We start from the raw sequence: 17,307 nt of genomic DNA, 5'->3' as shown, positions 1-17,307 counted from the left end.
ATCAAGGTCTTATTCTTTCAGACTGAAAGAAATGCTTTCTCCCTATTCTGTCTCTGTGTCAAGTAGGTTATTTAGTGCTGATGTTTACATTCATTGCTGCTTTTGTAATCTATGGAAAATAGTAAGGGTGTGCATTTGGTTTAGATTTGCTTCTACTGTGGTTTCTGCAACAGTAAAGAATATGTAGAAATGGATACATTTCAGGATAGGTTTAGACATGAATTATCTTCAAAACCAACATCTGTATGTGCAGGGGCCACAAATGTGTATTCAAGCAATTGATAGAATGTTTTAAAAATTCCAGCATATGCTGGCAACAACTGCATTATCTATATATTGGGGATATTTATTTATTTAATCAAATTTATATACCACCCATCTCATGTAAGTGACTCAGGGCAATTTACAAATAAAACCATAATATAGTTAAAAAGATAAGAGTTACAGAGGTTTAAAAAATGCAAAAAGCAAAGGGAGTGTCCTTAAGACACCAACCACTCCCATGGATTGCATAGGAGAATGGGTCTCATCCAGTGGTGGGATTCAAATAATTTAACAACCGTTCTCTGCCCTAATGACCGGCTGGGTGGGTGCCCCGTTTTGGGCCTAGTAGGCCACCCTGCAGCCCCCGGGAGCAAAAATGGGCTGTTGGGGGGGCCCGCGCCACACCCTCCCGCATCCCATTTTGGGCCTAGTAGGCTTTCCTGCAGCCCCCTGGGAGCATAAATGGACCATGGGGGGCATGCCACACTCCCCCGCACCCCATTTTGAGCCTAGTAGGCCTCCCTGCACTTCTCTGGGAGCCAAAATGGGGCGTGTGGGACTTCAGGAAGGGGCTGGGAGGGGAGGGGACCAGCCAGCAATTTAACAACCGGTTCGGCCGAAGTGGTGCAAACTGGTTGAATCCCACTACTGGTCTCATATCAGCTCTGGGGGATATTCCATAGGGTATGGGCAACAGCAGAGAAGGCTCTTTTCCTAGCCCTGCCAGCCAAAATTATTTAGTGTTAGGGTCTTTGGAGATTTTGTGTGCATTGGCCAGGTTGAGAGACAATCTCTTGAAATGGTTCAGTGTGGCATCATGGTCTCCCTTAAGAAAGAGTTCACTACCTTTTACATCCAATCCTTTGTTCCCTGTCTGGCAGCACTTAACCACCTAGGAGTATAGTCTAGAGATGTTGGATCTCATTCCACACAGAATCCCATCCATGTCCTCAGAGTTCACAATTTCAGAAAAATCTCAAGTGATCTCACAAGGTATGACCACTATCATTTCATGAGATTTTGTCTATCAGATTTCTGAATATGAATAAATGCAAGCAATTGTATTGGCAATTGTATTGCCTAGCAAAAAGGTCAGGTAAAAAAAAGGTAAAAAGAAAATTGAACCCCATTTAAGTATGTGTATTGAAGGTAGGGAAGGAGGAGAAAAGAAACCTTATGTTATAAAGGATAGTTTTAATTACATGAACTATGAAATGTAAAAAAAAACCCACTCTCTTCCTTTTTTTTTTTTTTTTTGCTCACTGTCCTCCTTTTCTTAGGTTATTTTAATAGCCCATTACATGAACCCATTACATGCTGTCAAAATTACAGATGCTTCCATAATCCAGAATGATTCTTGGATGCAAAAAATATCCTGTATTCAATTGAAGAGGGAATCTAAGAGCTAAATCTAATATGCTGATGTGGTTTATAGAAGAAAGTGAATAAGGACTAGTGGATTGTTCTTCTGCTCCCTTTCCCTTCCACTATCATATATATGTAGGAGTACCATTGCACAATGTTCCTTCTTGGTAGGTTGTCTCCCCCTTATTCTGAGATATTTTACTTCTAAAGCAAGCAACTCTCAAAGAAATGATTAGGAACCCACCCCTCCCCCCCATCTCTTTTCTTTGGAGTAGTTGACTCATGGACCTAGGTTACTTTACTACTTGGTAGTAAGATTACTTTACTACTTGGCTGTTAGCAAAAGGTTATCTCCTTAACCATTTTCTTTTGAGTGAAAAGATTGGCTTTCAGTGGCTCATGTTAATCACTAGAATAATAATTGAGTGTCATGCACACTTATGTTGTTCTAATTTTCAAAGTCATATTGACATGTAAAGAAAACTAGGAGAGGATATCAAATAGGTACAAATAAATCAGAGCAGAGTGATAATAGTTCTTTATACATGTGTAAATTTATATATTTCATTATGCCCCCATCACCCCATTTTCTTTTAAATGGTTGTTCTTTGACCTAGGATAGATTGATGGAAGAAGACATTAAAATAAATGAAACAGTAATAGCAGCCAAGCTTAAACATTATTATTCCCTCTCTGCCTTCCACCTGAGCAAGCATGCTTTGCTGAAGTTCGGTGCTTTCCCTGCAGAATAATAAGCAGTGCCCCTTGACTCTCTTGGCTTGTGTTGACTTGCAGGCAGACCTTACTTTTTTCCTGTGTTTTTAAGAAGATAAAAATCACATAAAGGTTGTCCTGCAAAAATGCCATCCAGAGTGCAAGACAGCCAGTCCATTAAGGAACTGAACCATAGGATAAAAATCAGACTTCAAAGCTGTCAAAACCTCTCCCTAAGGGCAGCATCTTTCAAGATCTCCAAAATATTTTTGCCAAGTCTAGGAGATGATAATCTTCTGCAAGCTCAGCAACCTCCTTTGAGCTAAACTGCCATTCATTAATACCTTCTTGGGTTTACCTGCATCTAGTATGTCTCAGTTCCTTAGCAGGTCCAGTGACAGATCACTTATTCACCACCCTGTCTGTTGTAAAAGGATTTTAACCAGGTAGTCTGGAAGGCAGATAATCTGTGTACTATGTATCTAAATGATGTCTTCCAATTATGCATCATGTTCATAGGTACTTTTGTTGTAACACACATTTTACTTGGTTCTGGTTTGTTTGCCGAGTTCTGTTCCCAAGTAAAAGTCCCAGTTGTTTAATGCTTTCATATGGGCTTGATAACGCTAGAGCTATATGTTCTCTCACTGCATAACTGATGACCAATCAGGGATTATTCAAAACAATTATTCTCTGCATTTAATAGGAAATAAATTCATTAATTGTTGTCACTGTTTTTATAGTTATTTGGTATTTTGCTCTTCTGGTCAGCTGCACTTCGACTTGTTGCTTTTGTTATGTTGCAACCAGTCTAGACTCTTTGGAAATCTGATGGAGAATATAATATAATATAATAAAATATATAGTCAAAATATGCCCAACAGTTTTGAAGAGTGAAGAATATTAAGACAAGCAACAAACATATGTAAATGTATTCCAAAGAAGTAAATAACTAGAGATGTCGTTTGGCCGTTGAATAACAGTGGCATTTAGGAAGTGGAGGAAAATGCCACAGACCGTATGAATTCTTCATCCCCTGTTTTCACTACTGAAGATGCAGGCCAGATACTGTGTCTGAATGGCATTTTTCAGGAGAGGGATAGATAAACTAGGCAAGGTAACAAGAGATAAATGTAATTGACAAATTAGAAACAAATAAATCCTTGGCTCCAGATGGTATCAATCATGAGGCTGTTTAAAAATTAAAATGTGAAATTGCCAGCTGTTTTTTTTTTTTTTTTGGACAGAAATAGGCAATTTTTCTTTAAGAACAGCATTTGCTCCTAAAGACAGGAAGAAAGTCAACAGGACTCCAATGTTTAAAAAGGCATTGAGGAGAAATATAGAAAAGCATAGTCAAGTTAGCTTATTCATTCCAGGTAAAATAGTAAAAAGCATTACCAAAGAAAATAATTTATAGCTTCTTTTCAGCAATTTATGTTACTCTAACATGGCTTCTGCAGGAATAAATCTCATCTTTGTAAGTACAGGTAATCTAAATACATCTTGGCACCTGAATAACTTTTCAAGGCCCTTTATTATTACTCTGCCAAGTGCTTGTCTACTGCATATTTCTTAACTTCTGATTCCTTTACTTCTGATAATCAATATTAAAAGATCGAAACTACTCACCACTTCAATATTTTCACTGTTGGTTCTAAAGCCAGTTGCTGTACCTGGTCTCATTAGTTTGGTCTTAAATGTAATTATAGTCCTGTTGTTTTTTTTAACTACTCCTTAACTTCTTGGCTTATTAGAGCTTCCAGGTCATTTACATTTTCAGCTATCAGAGTTGTGTCATCTGCGTTGCACAAGTCATTGATGTTCTTCCTCCAGCTTTAAAACCACACTCATCCTCTTCCAATCCAGCTTTCCTAATGTACAGGTAGTCCTCAATTTATGACCACAACTGAGCCCAAAATCTCTGTTGTTAAGTGAGACATTTGTTAAGTGAATTTTGCCCTGTTTTACTACTTTTCTTGCCACAGTTGTCAAGTGAATCACTGCACTTGATAAGTTAGTAACATAGTTGTTAAGTGAATCTGGCTTCCCCGTTGATTATGTTTGTCAGAAGGTTGCAAAAGGTGATGACATGACCTTGGGACACAGCAACGGTCATAAGTATGAACCAGTTGCCAAACATCTGAATTTTGATCACATGATCATGGGAATGCCTCAAAGATCGTAAGTGTGAAAAGTGGTCATAAGTTACTTTTTTCAGTGCCGTTGTAACTTTGGTTACTAAATAAACTGTTGTAAGTCGAGGACTACCTTTATAATCAGCATAAACATTGAATAAAAAGGGAGAGGGCATACATGACTCATCCCATTGCTAATCTGAAGCCAGTCTGTTTCATTATTTTATGGATTGTGGCTTCCTAACTTCTGCATAGGGGTCTGTATTTGCATGAGGACAGTGAGATGCCATGAGATCCCTATTTTCCTGAGCATATTCCACATTTTAACATGATCAACACGATAATAAAAAGCCTTTATATAATCGATGAAGCATATACGTGTAGTCCTTGACTTATACAATTGACTCGGCACAACAGAATGTGCTGTTAAGTGAGACATTTATTAAGTGAGTAAAATGCCTCATTTTACAATATTTCTTGCCACAGTTGTTACCGAAGCCTTTAAGTTAGTAACCCGGTTGTTAAGTAAATCTGGCTTCCTTCTTGACTTTTGCTTGTTAGAAGATCACAAAAGGTGATCACATGACCACGGGACACAGCAACCATCATAAATATAAACCCCGGGCTCCCATGTTCACTGGGCTCGAATGGGGCCCACTCTGGCTGCCTCCATGGCTGACCTCCCTTCCCATTATGAGAAAGTGCTAACTTTCTCTTCTAGTGTTAGAGGTGAGCCCTAGTGTTAGCTTTGCTCTTAGTTTGTAAGGAAAAGGTTTCACATGAAGCTGGAAGTGTTTGTGTATTACACATTTTAAACATATTTAGCACCACTAGTGTTAATTAAAATAAATAAATGCTAAAGGAAAATTTTCAGAGCTCTATTAAATCCAATTACAATTCTCTGACCTATTTTTTTGTCTTGAGAAGATAATGTATCGTGATACCTGCTGTACTTTAGTTTGCATATCATTTTGTTGCTATCTCAAGTACATACCCTTTAATACGTTCCAGGAATCCAAAATCTGACCTGGGCATATGGAAGCAATATTTTTATAGTATTATAATTTTCTCCTTTTGGTTTTTTTGGGCAAAGCGTCTGCTCAGGTTATTGCCTGTGAGGACAAATGTTAATATTGGCTACAGATACGGGCTTGGACCCAAGAATTGAAATTCTGCCTCAGCTAGAAACTCCCTGGGTGATCTTGATCTGTTTTCCTTCTTTTTTATCATTATTAATAGCTTGCCTCATAGGGATATTATGAGAATGAGTGATCTGAGGAAAGAAAACTATTCTCTGAAACTGCTCTAAAATGGTGATCTAAGAATAATGAATGGAGTATGGAATTTTATCCTATAATGGAACATTTTTTTCAGTTTTCCAGTATTCAGTTCTCTCTCTCTTTCCCTGCCCCCCACCCCCAACCCCCCTCCTCACTGCCTTCCAGCTTTGGGTAAGCAACCGTTAGAGATTCTTTGACATTACAGGAATTTATTAAGTTTTCTTAGTACGCTTCCTTTGCAATTCTTAACAAAACTTCCCCAGTCTATTATGCTCTAAAAGTACAAGCTGTTATTATTATTTATTAAATTTATATGCTTCCCATCTCCCCGATAAGGTGACTCTGACTTAACAAATGACTGATCTCTTTCAAATCAGTTAATATATGTATGATTACTCTAAAATAATAAAATGTAGTGTTGTTATATTCATTTCTCAGTGTTTATTGTGATCTTTGATTTGCTTTGTTGTTCAATAATTTCAGTTAGCTGGAATCTAGTTCTTAAACATCCAATGGATAGTAAATAGAATTTTGGATTTATAGCATTTCAGAGGGTCAGGGTTTGCTTGACAAATTGCTCTCCTGTGAGAAAAATGTCTTTACCTATAGAAATATAGCATGCTTCCTTCATGACATGTTTGGTTTTTGTGCTTAGGAATTGTTTATATAGAATAGCACATACAAGTCATCACTGCTTGTCGTGGTACAGCCCAGGGACATGTTCTTACTACACTGGTTTTGAGTAAGCTTTTGATCAGAAAGAGCTCTTCTATTATTATAACAGAATAACAGAGTTGGAAGAGACCTTGGAGATCTTTTAGTCCAACCCCTGCTCAGGCAGGAAACCCTACTCCATTTCAGACAAATGGTCGTCCAATCTCTTCTTAAAAACTTCCACTGTTGGAGCATTCACAACTTCTGGAGGCAAGTTGTCCCACTGATTAATTGTTCTAACTGCTAGGAAATTTCTCCTTAGTTCTAGGTTGCTTCTCTCCTTGATTAGTTTCTACCCATTGCTTCTTGTCCTGCCTTCAGGTGCTTTGGAGAGTAGCTTGACTCCCTCTTCTTTGTGGCAGCCCCTTAGAAATTGGAACACTGCTATCATGTCACTCCTAGTCCTTCTTTTCATTAAACTAGACATGCCCAATTCCAGCAACCATTATATATTTTTTGGTTCATGCTGTTGGGCAGTAATAGGAAGGACTACATTTGTATTATACAAATAAAATGTATTGACTCTTATCTATACATAAACATAAGTTCAGCCAACTGCAAGACTGTTAAAAGTGAAAGGAACTCTTCCCAAGAACTATTTAGTTTCTTCTTCATCAGAGTGCCTTAAGAGAGTCAATAGTGCTCATGATTAGGTGGGCAATAAGAGGAAATTCACAAACATGCAGACTTAACAATATTCACTTATCTGGATAAAAACCATTTGCCACTGTGCAGAACACTATTGGATTGATGTTGATTATTGTAGGCAATATTGACCATTTCGGACACCATTCCCCACTATTTGGTACTTCTAAGGAAAAGGTAGAAACAAAAATCTGTGTCCTGTAGCTTGGTCTTGCACATATTGCCCTTTGGGAGATAACACTTGAGATACTACTTTCATGAGCTTGTCTGAACATCCCAAAGGTGCTTTTTCAAGAGGTAGCTGGACTTCCTGGTTTTTCTTTGAAGATGTTTCACTTCTCATCCAAGAAGCTTTTTCAGCTCTGACTGGATGGTGGGGAATGGAAGGATATATACTCCTTGCAGACTTGTCTGAACAAGACAAAGTCAGACTTGATTAGTAGAAAGATAGAAAAGGCATCTCGGATGTGGAAGAATCCAACTCCCAAACTGAAAATTATCTCCATGTAGTCATCATAAATTGAGTTTGATGTGAGGGAGACTTTATATATAAATAGCCATAGTATTTCCTTATTTGACCTCTGCTCAATGTGAGGAGCAAAGAGGAATTGAATTCAAGCAAAGGTGAGCCCTTGATCTTTTGGGACCTTCTCAATCTGTTTTTGAACCTAAGGGCTTTGTTTAAGTATTATTTCCCATCATTTTTACTTACTCTATCAAATCACAAGTGCTCCAGTGCCAAAGGAAATTCTGTATGAGTAAACCATTATTTTTAAAAATAACAGACTTACTATTCTCATCATTCCTCATTAGGATAGCTAATAACTATGCTGATTAGATCATTAGTTTTTGATTGGATGCAGTATGGTCACAGCTAACTGAACTCTTACTTTTTTCTTCTTTTTATAGATAATAATTAAAAAGTGGTCAATTCCTTGCCCTCTGCCACTAAACTTTGCCTCAGGATTCTCCCAGGTATATAAACTACTTTAAATCTGAAATGTATTGTTCTTGTATTTTCTGCAGCCTTTTATTTCAGGAGTACCAAGTGTTATGCAGATTACTTGAATTTATAGTACCTTGAAATAGCACAGATGGTTTGCTGAACTAGAGATATAGTATATATTACTGTATCACTAGAAGTGCACAATCCAAGATTATAGGTTTTACGTGCATTAATTTATGCAGATGCATTGGACTACAAAGAAACAGATTCTGGAAAGGAACTATTCATCTGGAATAGTTTATCACTGAATAAGGATGAGTTTCCCCCCATATCTTAAACCATTTCTGTTTTGTTGGTAGTTGCAGTAGGCTGCTACATGGTTTTGAAAGTAATTGAGGATTACTTTAAAGCGATTAGTATAAATGTGGTCTTCATTAAATCGTCTTAGTAAGTTCACTGGTAGGAATTTGAAATAGTTTTTAAATTATGTAATTTGAACCCAGCTGATGTGCTTTTTTTGGTTTTGTTTTACATAGGTTTCAAACTCTACTGGAGACTGTAATGCACAACTTTTTAATTTCTCCAAAGAGGTAATCTAAAATATTCTTTTAACAATTTAAAAGAGTTTACAAAAATGTAGTGAAGCATTAGAATTACTGATAGAAGAAAATATTTGTAGCTCAGGCTTGAACTGTGGGGTTTATTAGAATTATGAGATTAGAATTGGCATTGGAATTAGCCAGAGATTCCCAGTATGACTGTCTTTGTGTATAGTACTTCCTAAGGATGATAAATTGAATTGGGAATCTGTCCTAAATCTGAAATCTCCAGTGGAGAACCTCTTTAATGTCAGCTAGTGCTCCCTTCCCCCTGATCTTTTACACTGATAAAGTATTCTAGTTTATTTTTAAAATGGATGCTTTGCAAGCTATAAAGCCTTTACCACGGTTATTATTTCCAATAATGTCTTTGAGCCCAGGATGAACTCTGCAAGTTTTCTTAGAAAATAAAAATTGTGGGAAACTGCAGCGGCGTATTCTAGTTGAAACTGTATTCACCTGTCCAGAAAAAAAGAAGAAGATAAAAGCAGAGATAACAGGGCACACAGGGCAACAGATTGCCCCACAACATTTTGGTAAATGGGTGCTTTGTAACTCATAACATTTGTCATCCAGCCATGTTATGCATATATATGTTGTGTGTGTGTGTGTGTGTGTGTGTGTGTGTGTGTGTGTGTGTGTGTGAGAGAGAGAGAGAGGGGGGGGGGGGGAGGGAGGGAGGAAGAAAGGCAACACATATTTCTGTCTTTCATTAACAAGGCAGCCAAAACCCCACAGTAAAACATAGTGGAATCAATACAACTTAATTGTTGACTTTTTTTTTTTTTTGCAAGGGTTTAAAAAATAAATTTCAAACATTTACAGACTTTATTTCAACACGGTCTTTCTTTCTTTTCTTTTTATTAGACTGCTTATGCCATTCCAACTATGGCTTTTTCATTTCTCTGCCATACATCAGTACTGCCAATTTATTGTGAGCTCCAAAGGTAACATTTAATTTGTAAGTGCAAACCATTTAAAAAAAAACAGAAGTATTGAAATTTGGAAAAGTTTCATTTCCTTTTTAATCTAGTGTGGATAATATTGAAAGAGACCATTTAGGCTCTTAAGTGCAACTCCTGGTCTGAAGGATTCCAAGTTAACCATCTCAGACAGGTGACAGTCTAACCTCAATTTGATCACATCCTATTTATTTACTGAAATTTAGCCTGACTCCAAAGAACTCTGGGCAGCTTACGCATTAACATTCACAAACAATAAAAAGAAAATGAAAATGAATGTCTGGAATAACACATTGTTGCTGCCACCCCCCCCCTCAAAATGGAACAGTACAACAAAATAACACATTTCCCCAAACTGATATTGGGTTGGCTAATCCCCAGTTTGGGAGCAAAGCCAGGTTTTCAAGGACTTATGGAGCACCCCTTGGAAGGGAACTGTACAGATAAATGAAGGGGAGCCCCCCAGCTCTATGGGATTTTTAAAAATGAGAAAATATAATTACTTTTTTTAATGTACTGAAGCATCATCCTCTATATCAGGAAAGGGAGGATCTTCCAGCTAAGGATCCACTAGTATTCTATTCATCTTGCTAAAAGATCTGTGCCTTTCCTTTTTGGGGGTCACCTGCTTGGAGACTCAAGGTCCTGAAGCACCTTGAATTAGCAACATATAAGTGTTCAGGTATTTTACAATTGGATAATATCAAGCATGGACAAGTAAAAATGTGATGAATAAAGAATACATGCAAAGAGTGAGAAAAGTGCTAAAGACAAATTTGAATTCTGGAAACACCATCAAAGTCATCAATACCTGGGTCATACCTATGATACACTGTGGGAATTATTAACTGGCACAAGCCAAACTGGACAGTTTGGACAAAAAGCTAAAGAGTATTCACTATACAATACTTCCCCATTGATATTGATAAATTATACCTTCCCTGCAGAAATGGAGGCAGAGGTTTATTTCAAGTCAGATAAATTGTTGAAGAAGAAAAGCATGCATTGGCTGATTACATAAAAGACACAAACATTGATGCAGGTTAAAAATTGGAACTTATTAAATGTGCAGGAAACAAAACATGAATATTTAAATACTGTAGTAAAAACAAGAACAGAATCCGGGCAAGGAAAAGCATTATATAGTCAATTATTTAAAAATAAAAAAATAAGAAATCAAGGGAAAGATAGATAAAAATAAAATCTGGCAATGGCTTACAACTGAACATTAAAGAAAGAAACTAAAGGCTTGATTTTGGCTGCTCAAGAGCAAGCTATTCAAACTAACACAATCAAGGCCAAATTGAAAAGTCAACAAATGATTCAAATGCAAATTGTCTAAGGAAGCAGTAAAACAGTAATCATATAGTCAGCTTGTGCAAGAAATTGCACAAAGTGATTATAAACAATGACATAGCATAGTTGCCAAAATTATTCACTGGAACATCTGTAAAAATTATCAGTAATGCTAGTTTTTTTTTTTAAAATTAAATTTATATACCGCCCTACTCCCGAAGGACTCAGGGCGGTGAACAGGCACAAAATAAAATACATAGATACAAAAGTTAGAAACATAATTAAAACCAGATTAAATAATTTAGCCCGAGACAATTAAAAATCCCAATAATTTAAAACAGATTAAAATTTCGATTTAAAAGAATTTTAAAATGGGGGAGAAAATTAGGCCAGGCCGGCTTGCTGGAATAGGAGGGTCTTAAGAGCACGGCGGAAAGTGCGCAGATCCGGGATCCTCCGTATCTCTGGGGGGAGCTTGTTCCAGATAGTGGGTGCCCCCACAGAGAAGGCCCTCCCCCTGGGGGCCGCCAGTCGACGTTGTTTGGCTGATGGCACCCGGAGGAGCCCTTCTCTATGAGAGCGTACCGGCCGGTGGGAGGCTGTTTGTGGTAGTAGGCGGTCCCGTAAATAACCAGGTCCTAAGCCATGGAGTGTTCTAAAGGTGGTGACCAAAACCTTGAAGCGCACCTGGAAGACCACCGGGTAGTCATGAAAAATTGGTGGGAACATAACATTGAAAAAGTAGTGGAAAATGAACAAGTTAAAATATTGTAAGATTTCCGAATGCAAACTGATAAACTCTTGATTCATAACACACCAGATTTATTTGTGGTTGAAAAGAAGAAAGTGTGAATAATTGACGTGGCATCAGGATATAGTAGAACACAAAGAATTGGAGAAGAACATACCCTATCAAGATCTGAAAATTGAAATTGGAAAAATTATGGCATAAATCGGCCATGGTGGTCCCAGTGGTACATTGGATGCCATACCAAACAATCTTGAGTATCTTAAGAAATATGCACATTGACAAAGTTTCCATTGTTCATTATAAAAGACCATATTGCTTGGATGCTCATATATAGTATACAGATACATTATAGCATTTTAGGTTCTTGGGAAGAACTCGATGAGTACAAAGGTGAATACCAGCTAAAGAACTGGCAGCTATGATTTACATTTTTGTATATATAATAATGTTGAAAGGTGGCACTTTTCTTTGTTTAGCCTTTTTGACAATTCAGCTTTCATAGCTGTAAGTTATAAGAAAACCATAGCCTTCTCAGTACATACCTTTGTGATATTTCTGTATTTTAATATTTTGTCTAAATTTGCCTAAGTAGCATGCATCTTCTTATTTCATGGCAACGGTAACTATCCTTGTGAATTTTGGGACTAAGGAACATAAAGTCTGTCATGTGAAGATTGAAGAAGAAATTAATTGAATTATTACAAATTTGAATCTTCTGAAAGTTGCAAAAAGCTGTCTCCAAGTCTCTATAATATTCCATCCAAGAATTTGTTCCTTGGGGTGGGATGGAAGGGGTGTGTGTTGAAGGAAACTGTTGTCCATTGGTTAACAGATTAAACATTCATCTGTAGAGATTTGTGTTTCTATGAATTCCTTTCATAATGTCACTTTTTTTCTCTTTTTGTAGTCCATCCAAAAGCCGGATGCAAAAGGTTGCCAACACAGGAATTGCGCTCAGCTTTCTAGTTTATTTTCTGTCAGCACTATTTGGATACCTCACTTTTTACAGTATGTTATCAAATATTAATTTCTGTTCATTAATAGGAGATAAAGCAGAAACCCACAATATGGTGACCCAACATACCAGAGTGGGAAGAATGCAGACACTTTGATTGCCATCTAATGGTGCCTTCTTTGCCCTGCTGGCATTGCAGTTTCAGTGAGGAATGCAAAGATAGATCCTCGTAATTGATTTCCCAACATGATTCTCAACATGATTCCCAACATGATTGGGTTCCCAATTGGCTGTTGGATAGCCTTCTTAGGGCTATAACGACATTGGGGTAGAAGGTTCAACTTCTTCCCTAGCTTTCTGCCCAACATTGTCTGTAGTCCTTAAAGTCAAAAAAAGTTGTCCCTCCTGCTTTTTATATCACGTAGTTTACTAGAAGCGGGGGTACCGTTAACATTTGTCAAGCAACAAGCATAACAGTAATGAACATCTGAAAAAAAAAAAAACCTAATGTTGTATGTTGTAGCTCCACGCTTTTAAAATTTACAAACAGAAACAATTTCTAGACATTTAGTCTCTAAGCCATAAGTTCAATCACCAGCATACGCTTTCTTTGACTACAGAACTATTTTTGTTTCTCTGCATAAGCGTACCAAGATAATATAGAATATTTAGATAGTTTGGGTTCATGTGGCAAGGGAGGGTGGAAAATTGAAATAACTGTAATTGTAAACATTGTAACAATGAAACCATTGTTCATCTTGAGAAAGTATAATCGATTTTGAAGGGATGAGCTTGGCTAGTGGCTGATGGCAGCCTCAAGCATTCCTGAAAATTGGCATCCAAATATATATTGATCTACAACATTCACACATAAGTGTTTATGTTTTTATGATGTTTATATATACCACTTTTTTCATCACATATTAAATCAAGCCAGTTTTCACAAAAAATGAAACAATCAAACACACTTAATTAACTTAGTGCTGCTTATATAAAACATTCCAAAATCCATACAGGGATATCGTTATTAAGCCAACAGAAATTTTCTAGAATAGTGGTAAGCCTTTGAGTTTCCATGAACTCTTAATTAGACAGGTTGATTAAAAGCCAGGAAAAAAATTTGACAGAATGGTCAGGGGAAGAATGTGGCAGATATGGGTCTGATATTTGAGCCATGTCTGTTTCAGTTTATATTCTTAAATTCTTGTACCTCGCCCCCCTCTTCTTCTTTTTTAACTTTGAACCATCTTACATGATGAAGAGATCGTGGAAACACAAAAGACTGCAAGTATTTGTGATAGCTAAGCCTAAGGAAGACCAGATAAATCTGTGGATAGTTTCTCAAACTATTCAAGCTGAAGTCATTCAAATAGGGTTTTCTTAGTCAAAAACAATCATTAATCTTCCGATGTTTCTTTAAATCTTCCTCTAAAACAGAGGAGAATATTGCAGTAATAGACTGAGCTCCTATGGAATTTACAATGTGAGAATTAGGTGTTGCTACTTAATATACTTTAAATAATTTCAGACCACGTGGATTCAGAATTGCTCCAAGGATACAGCAAGTACTTGCCCCGTGATACAGTCGTCATGACAGTAAAACTGGGAATCTTATGTGCTGTGCTGTTGACAGTGCCTCTAATTCACTTTCCTGTACGTATTGCAAAATATTTGATTTGCTGGTCTAGCCGAAGTCATTCTTAATTATTTGCAGGCCCTACAAACAGTTTGGCTGCCTTACTCATACTTCAAATAGATTAGAGTGTTCATGTCTCTTATGATCATTAACAGCAACAGAGGAATGAGAACCTAAACCAGTATACTAATTTGTTTTGTGCTTGTTTGAAAAAGAAATAGTTTTAAATTTTAGCTGACTTACAGCATTGCAATTCGCAGAATATGATATTCTTAAAATAGATTTGGTATGCACATCTGTGTGTGTTTTCTCCTCGTTTGGCTTTTAACTTAGCATGCAGTGTAATAAGTAAATGAAAGCCAGCAAAAAGAAGTTTTAATGATATTCTGCAAGCTTATTTTTAACAGGGGTTAATACAAAACCACAAAACTGCTGCTGGTCTTGGCCTTTTCCAAATTCTCATCCTGAAGTTTTTGTCATTTGGGAACTAAGCAATATAGTAACCCAGTAAAACATTTTTTATGGTTGCTCAGTAGGCAGAAATGGTATTGAGAATATTTCCCTATGGCCAGTTTCCCATTTATACATTCTGTTTTGGAGGATGAGGGTTATAGAGAGAGAAAACCTAACATATAAGAAAGTTTCTATTCATACATAGTTGGTTTTCTTCCAATGTGTTGACCCCTGCTGTCAGTTAGTTAGCAATGCAAATGGAGTTACAATCACAGTAAGTATATATGGAGATTCTCAAGTCACCCAGGTCATGGTTGTCCCAAAGGTGCTTTTTCAAAAGGCAACTGGACTTTCTTGGTTTTTTCTTGAAGACATTTCACTTCTCATCCAAGAAGCTTCTTCAGATGAGAAGCGAAACGTCTTCAAGGAAAAACATAGTCCAGTTGCCTTTAAAAAAAAACACTTTTGGGTCTCAGTAAATAATTAAATGTTATTTGTGCTATTTATTATTGTATTGACATGCTTTTTAAATCTTTTGAATCTACAGGCAAGAAAAGCTGTAATGATGATCTTTTTTTCACATCTTCCTTTTTCCCTAATCCACCACATTTTCATCACTTTAGTACTAAATGCAATTGTTGTCTTGCTTGCAATGTATGTGCCTGACATCAGACAACTTTTTGGAGTAGTTGGTAAGATTATGTGATTTTCTTCCTATTCCTGCATTTTGAAACCCATTCATTTAGAGCTTACAAAGACTAAAAGACTTTTGTCCTATCTTTTTCCAGGGTCTACCACTTCAACTTGCTTGCTCTTTGTATACCCTGGACTATTTTATCTGAAGATTAGTACAGAGGACTTTATATCATGGCAAAAACTTGGGGTAATCTACTTTTTCTTTTTTTAAAAAAAGCTTGTTCAGATTGTCATTGTTTTGAATTGCATGTACAAATTTGTGAATTAATTTCTGATTGGTTGAATAACTTGAAAATATGCCATATGCTGCCCTGAAACTACATTAATGTCAATAGTGCTATATAGCAAAGGTTGATGTACTGTTAGTCAGAATAATAATGTGTACTTCTACATCTAACACTGTCTATTCTAATTTACAACAATTCATGGCCTGTAAACAAAATATTTTCTATTGCTCTTTCTGAAAAAGGTGCTCTTTTCACCTAAGGACTGACATTTGGAGTATGCTTTCTGCTAAATGCGCTAAAATACGTATAAGAAATATGCAAAGATATCTGCATTTATCTGGACTCTCTTCCTGCACATTCAGTAATCTGTAATTCATTTTCTTCCTTTCCCAACATAAATACAGTCAAATTTATATCCTAAAATATCGCCATTCAGAAAATTCAGACCATGAAGTTCAAAACTTATCTGCCATAATTTTGCAATAAATAATTTCATCATTCCTCACCCAGACATTGTCATTGGAGACCCCTAGTAAATCTATTCATTTGGTTTGAAGTCAATACTATCAGGCACAAAAGTACGCTGCCCTCCCCACCCCGGTAGTGGAGTTTTCCTTATATGAAGCGCTTAGGGAGAAATGTATCAATATTTGGCTGCTGTTCTGTCTGGGTAACTATGAATTTTTGGCAGATGCTTTTCTGCATGTCTGGATTGCTTCAGATTTTGAAATGCTAATGAAACTTCAGCATGTTTCAGATTTAGAATGAGTCTTTTTTTTTTTTTTTTGGAAGAGGAGGAGGAGGCTTGCTTTGATTTGGACATCTCTTGCATCTGCATGAATCAGTCCACTTTGGTTTGGCATTTGGCCAGTTGTTTTGCACAGCTCTTATTGCTGTAGCCATAGTCAGTTGACAAGGGCAGTTCTGCTAAAATCATTTCCTAAGCCACAAATCTAACTTGTTTATTGCAGGGTGTTGTCCTTTTCTCAATGATACCCACATATCCATCTGAAAACATATTGAATATGAAGTGTTTTAAATGCAACTCTACCAGTATCTAAAAAAGTAAAATGATGTCATTACAATAATTGCTTTAATAAACAAAAGATTAATTGATTTCTGCTTTTAAGATTTTTCTTTTTGTCTCACTTTTATTCACAGGCATGTGCCCTGCTACTTTTCGGCCTCCTTGTTGGTCTTCTCAGTTTATCAGTAATCATATACAGTTGGGTCCACCATTGAAAGTATTCCTGCGTTCCAAAATCTAGAACTGTACATAAGAACAGCTGCTAAAATGAATAATTTCCAGTGTTTTAAATAAAATTATTCTGCCAAGGGCTGAAGAGAATTGAGTGATAGCGTTCTACAGAACTCTGTGTTACCTTGCATACTAACAACTACTTGAAATAGCTGGAATTAATTCAGAGCTCTAGAATGTCATTATTTGATGACATTCTGCTCTACTGTATCTTACTGTCTAGTCCTAAAAAAAACCCAACCTTATTGTTGTCTAATCTTGATCATCACCTGGATGAGGAATACAAAGGTGAAATTCAGTCCAGACAGGCAGGAGGTAATGTTGGTAAGGAAAAAAAAAATAAGGTGATTAAAGTGAAGCTGGTTCTGAATGGGGTGGTGCTCCTTTAGAGTGAGCATATTTGCAATT

The 17,307-nt window shown here is 36.7% G+C and overlaps 1 protein-coding gene across 1 annotated transcript in view; it reads left to right on the top strand.

The window, feature by feature from the left end:
• Positions 1 to 16,925, top strand: part of SLC38A6 (solute carrier family 38 member 6) — a 47,884-nt gene extending 30,959 nt beyond the window's left edge. Inside the window, exons 9-16 of the mRNA XM_070931616.1 lie at positions 8,030 to 8,095; positions 8,603 to 8,656; positions 9,533 to 9,612; positions 12,582 to 12,682; positions 14,158 to 14,282; positions 15,266 to 15,410; positions 15,507 to 15,601; positions 16,803 to 16,925. Coding sequence (XP_070787717.1) covers positions 8,030 to 8,095; positions 8,603 to 8,656; positions 9,533 to 9,612; positions 12,582 to 12,682; positions 14,158 to 14,282; positions 15,266 to 15,410; positions 15,507 to 15,601; positions 16,803 to 16,883 — 747 coding nt within the window. The 3' untranslated portion in view covers positions 16,884 to 16,925. The remainder of the gene's footprint in view (positions 1 to 8,029; positions 8,096 to 8,602; positions 8,657 to 9,532; positions 9,613 to 12,581; positions 12,683 to 14,157; positions 14,283 to 15,265; positions 15,411 to 15,506; positions 15,602 to 16,802) is intronic.
• Positions 16,926 to 17,307: the final 382 nt, after the last annotated feature.

The sequence above is a fragment of the Pituophis catenifer genome, unplaced genomic scaffold (assembly GCF_029215685.1).
Source record: "Pituophis catenifer annectens isolate HBS135680 unplaced genomic scaffold, rPitCat1.0.hap2 SCAF_1, whole genome shotgun sequence".
Lineage (NCBI taxonomy): Eukaryota > Metazoa > Chordata > Lepidosauria > Squamata > Colubridae > Pituophis > Pituophis catenifer.
This window is presented reverse-complemented; position numbering and strand designations above follow the sequence as displayed.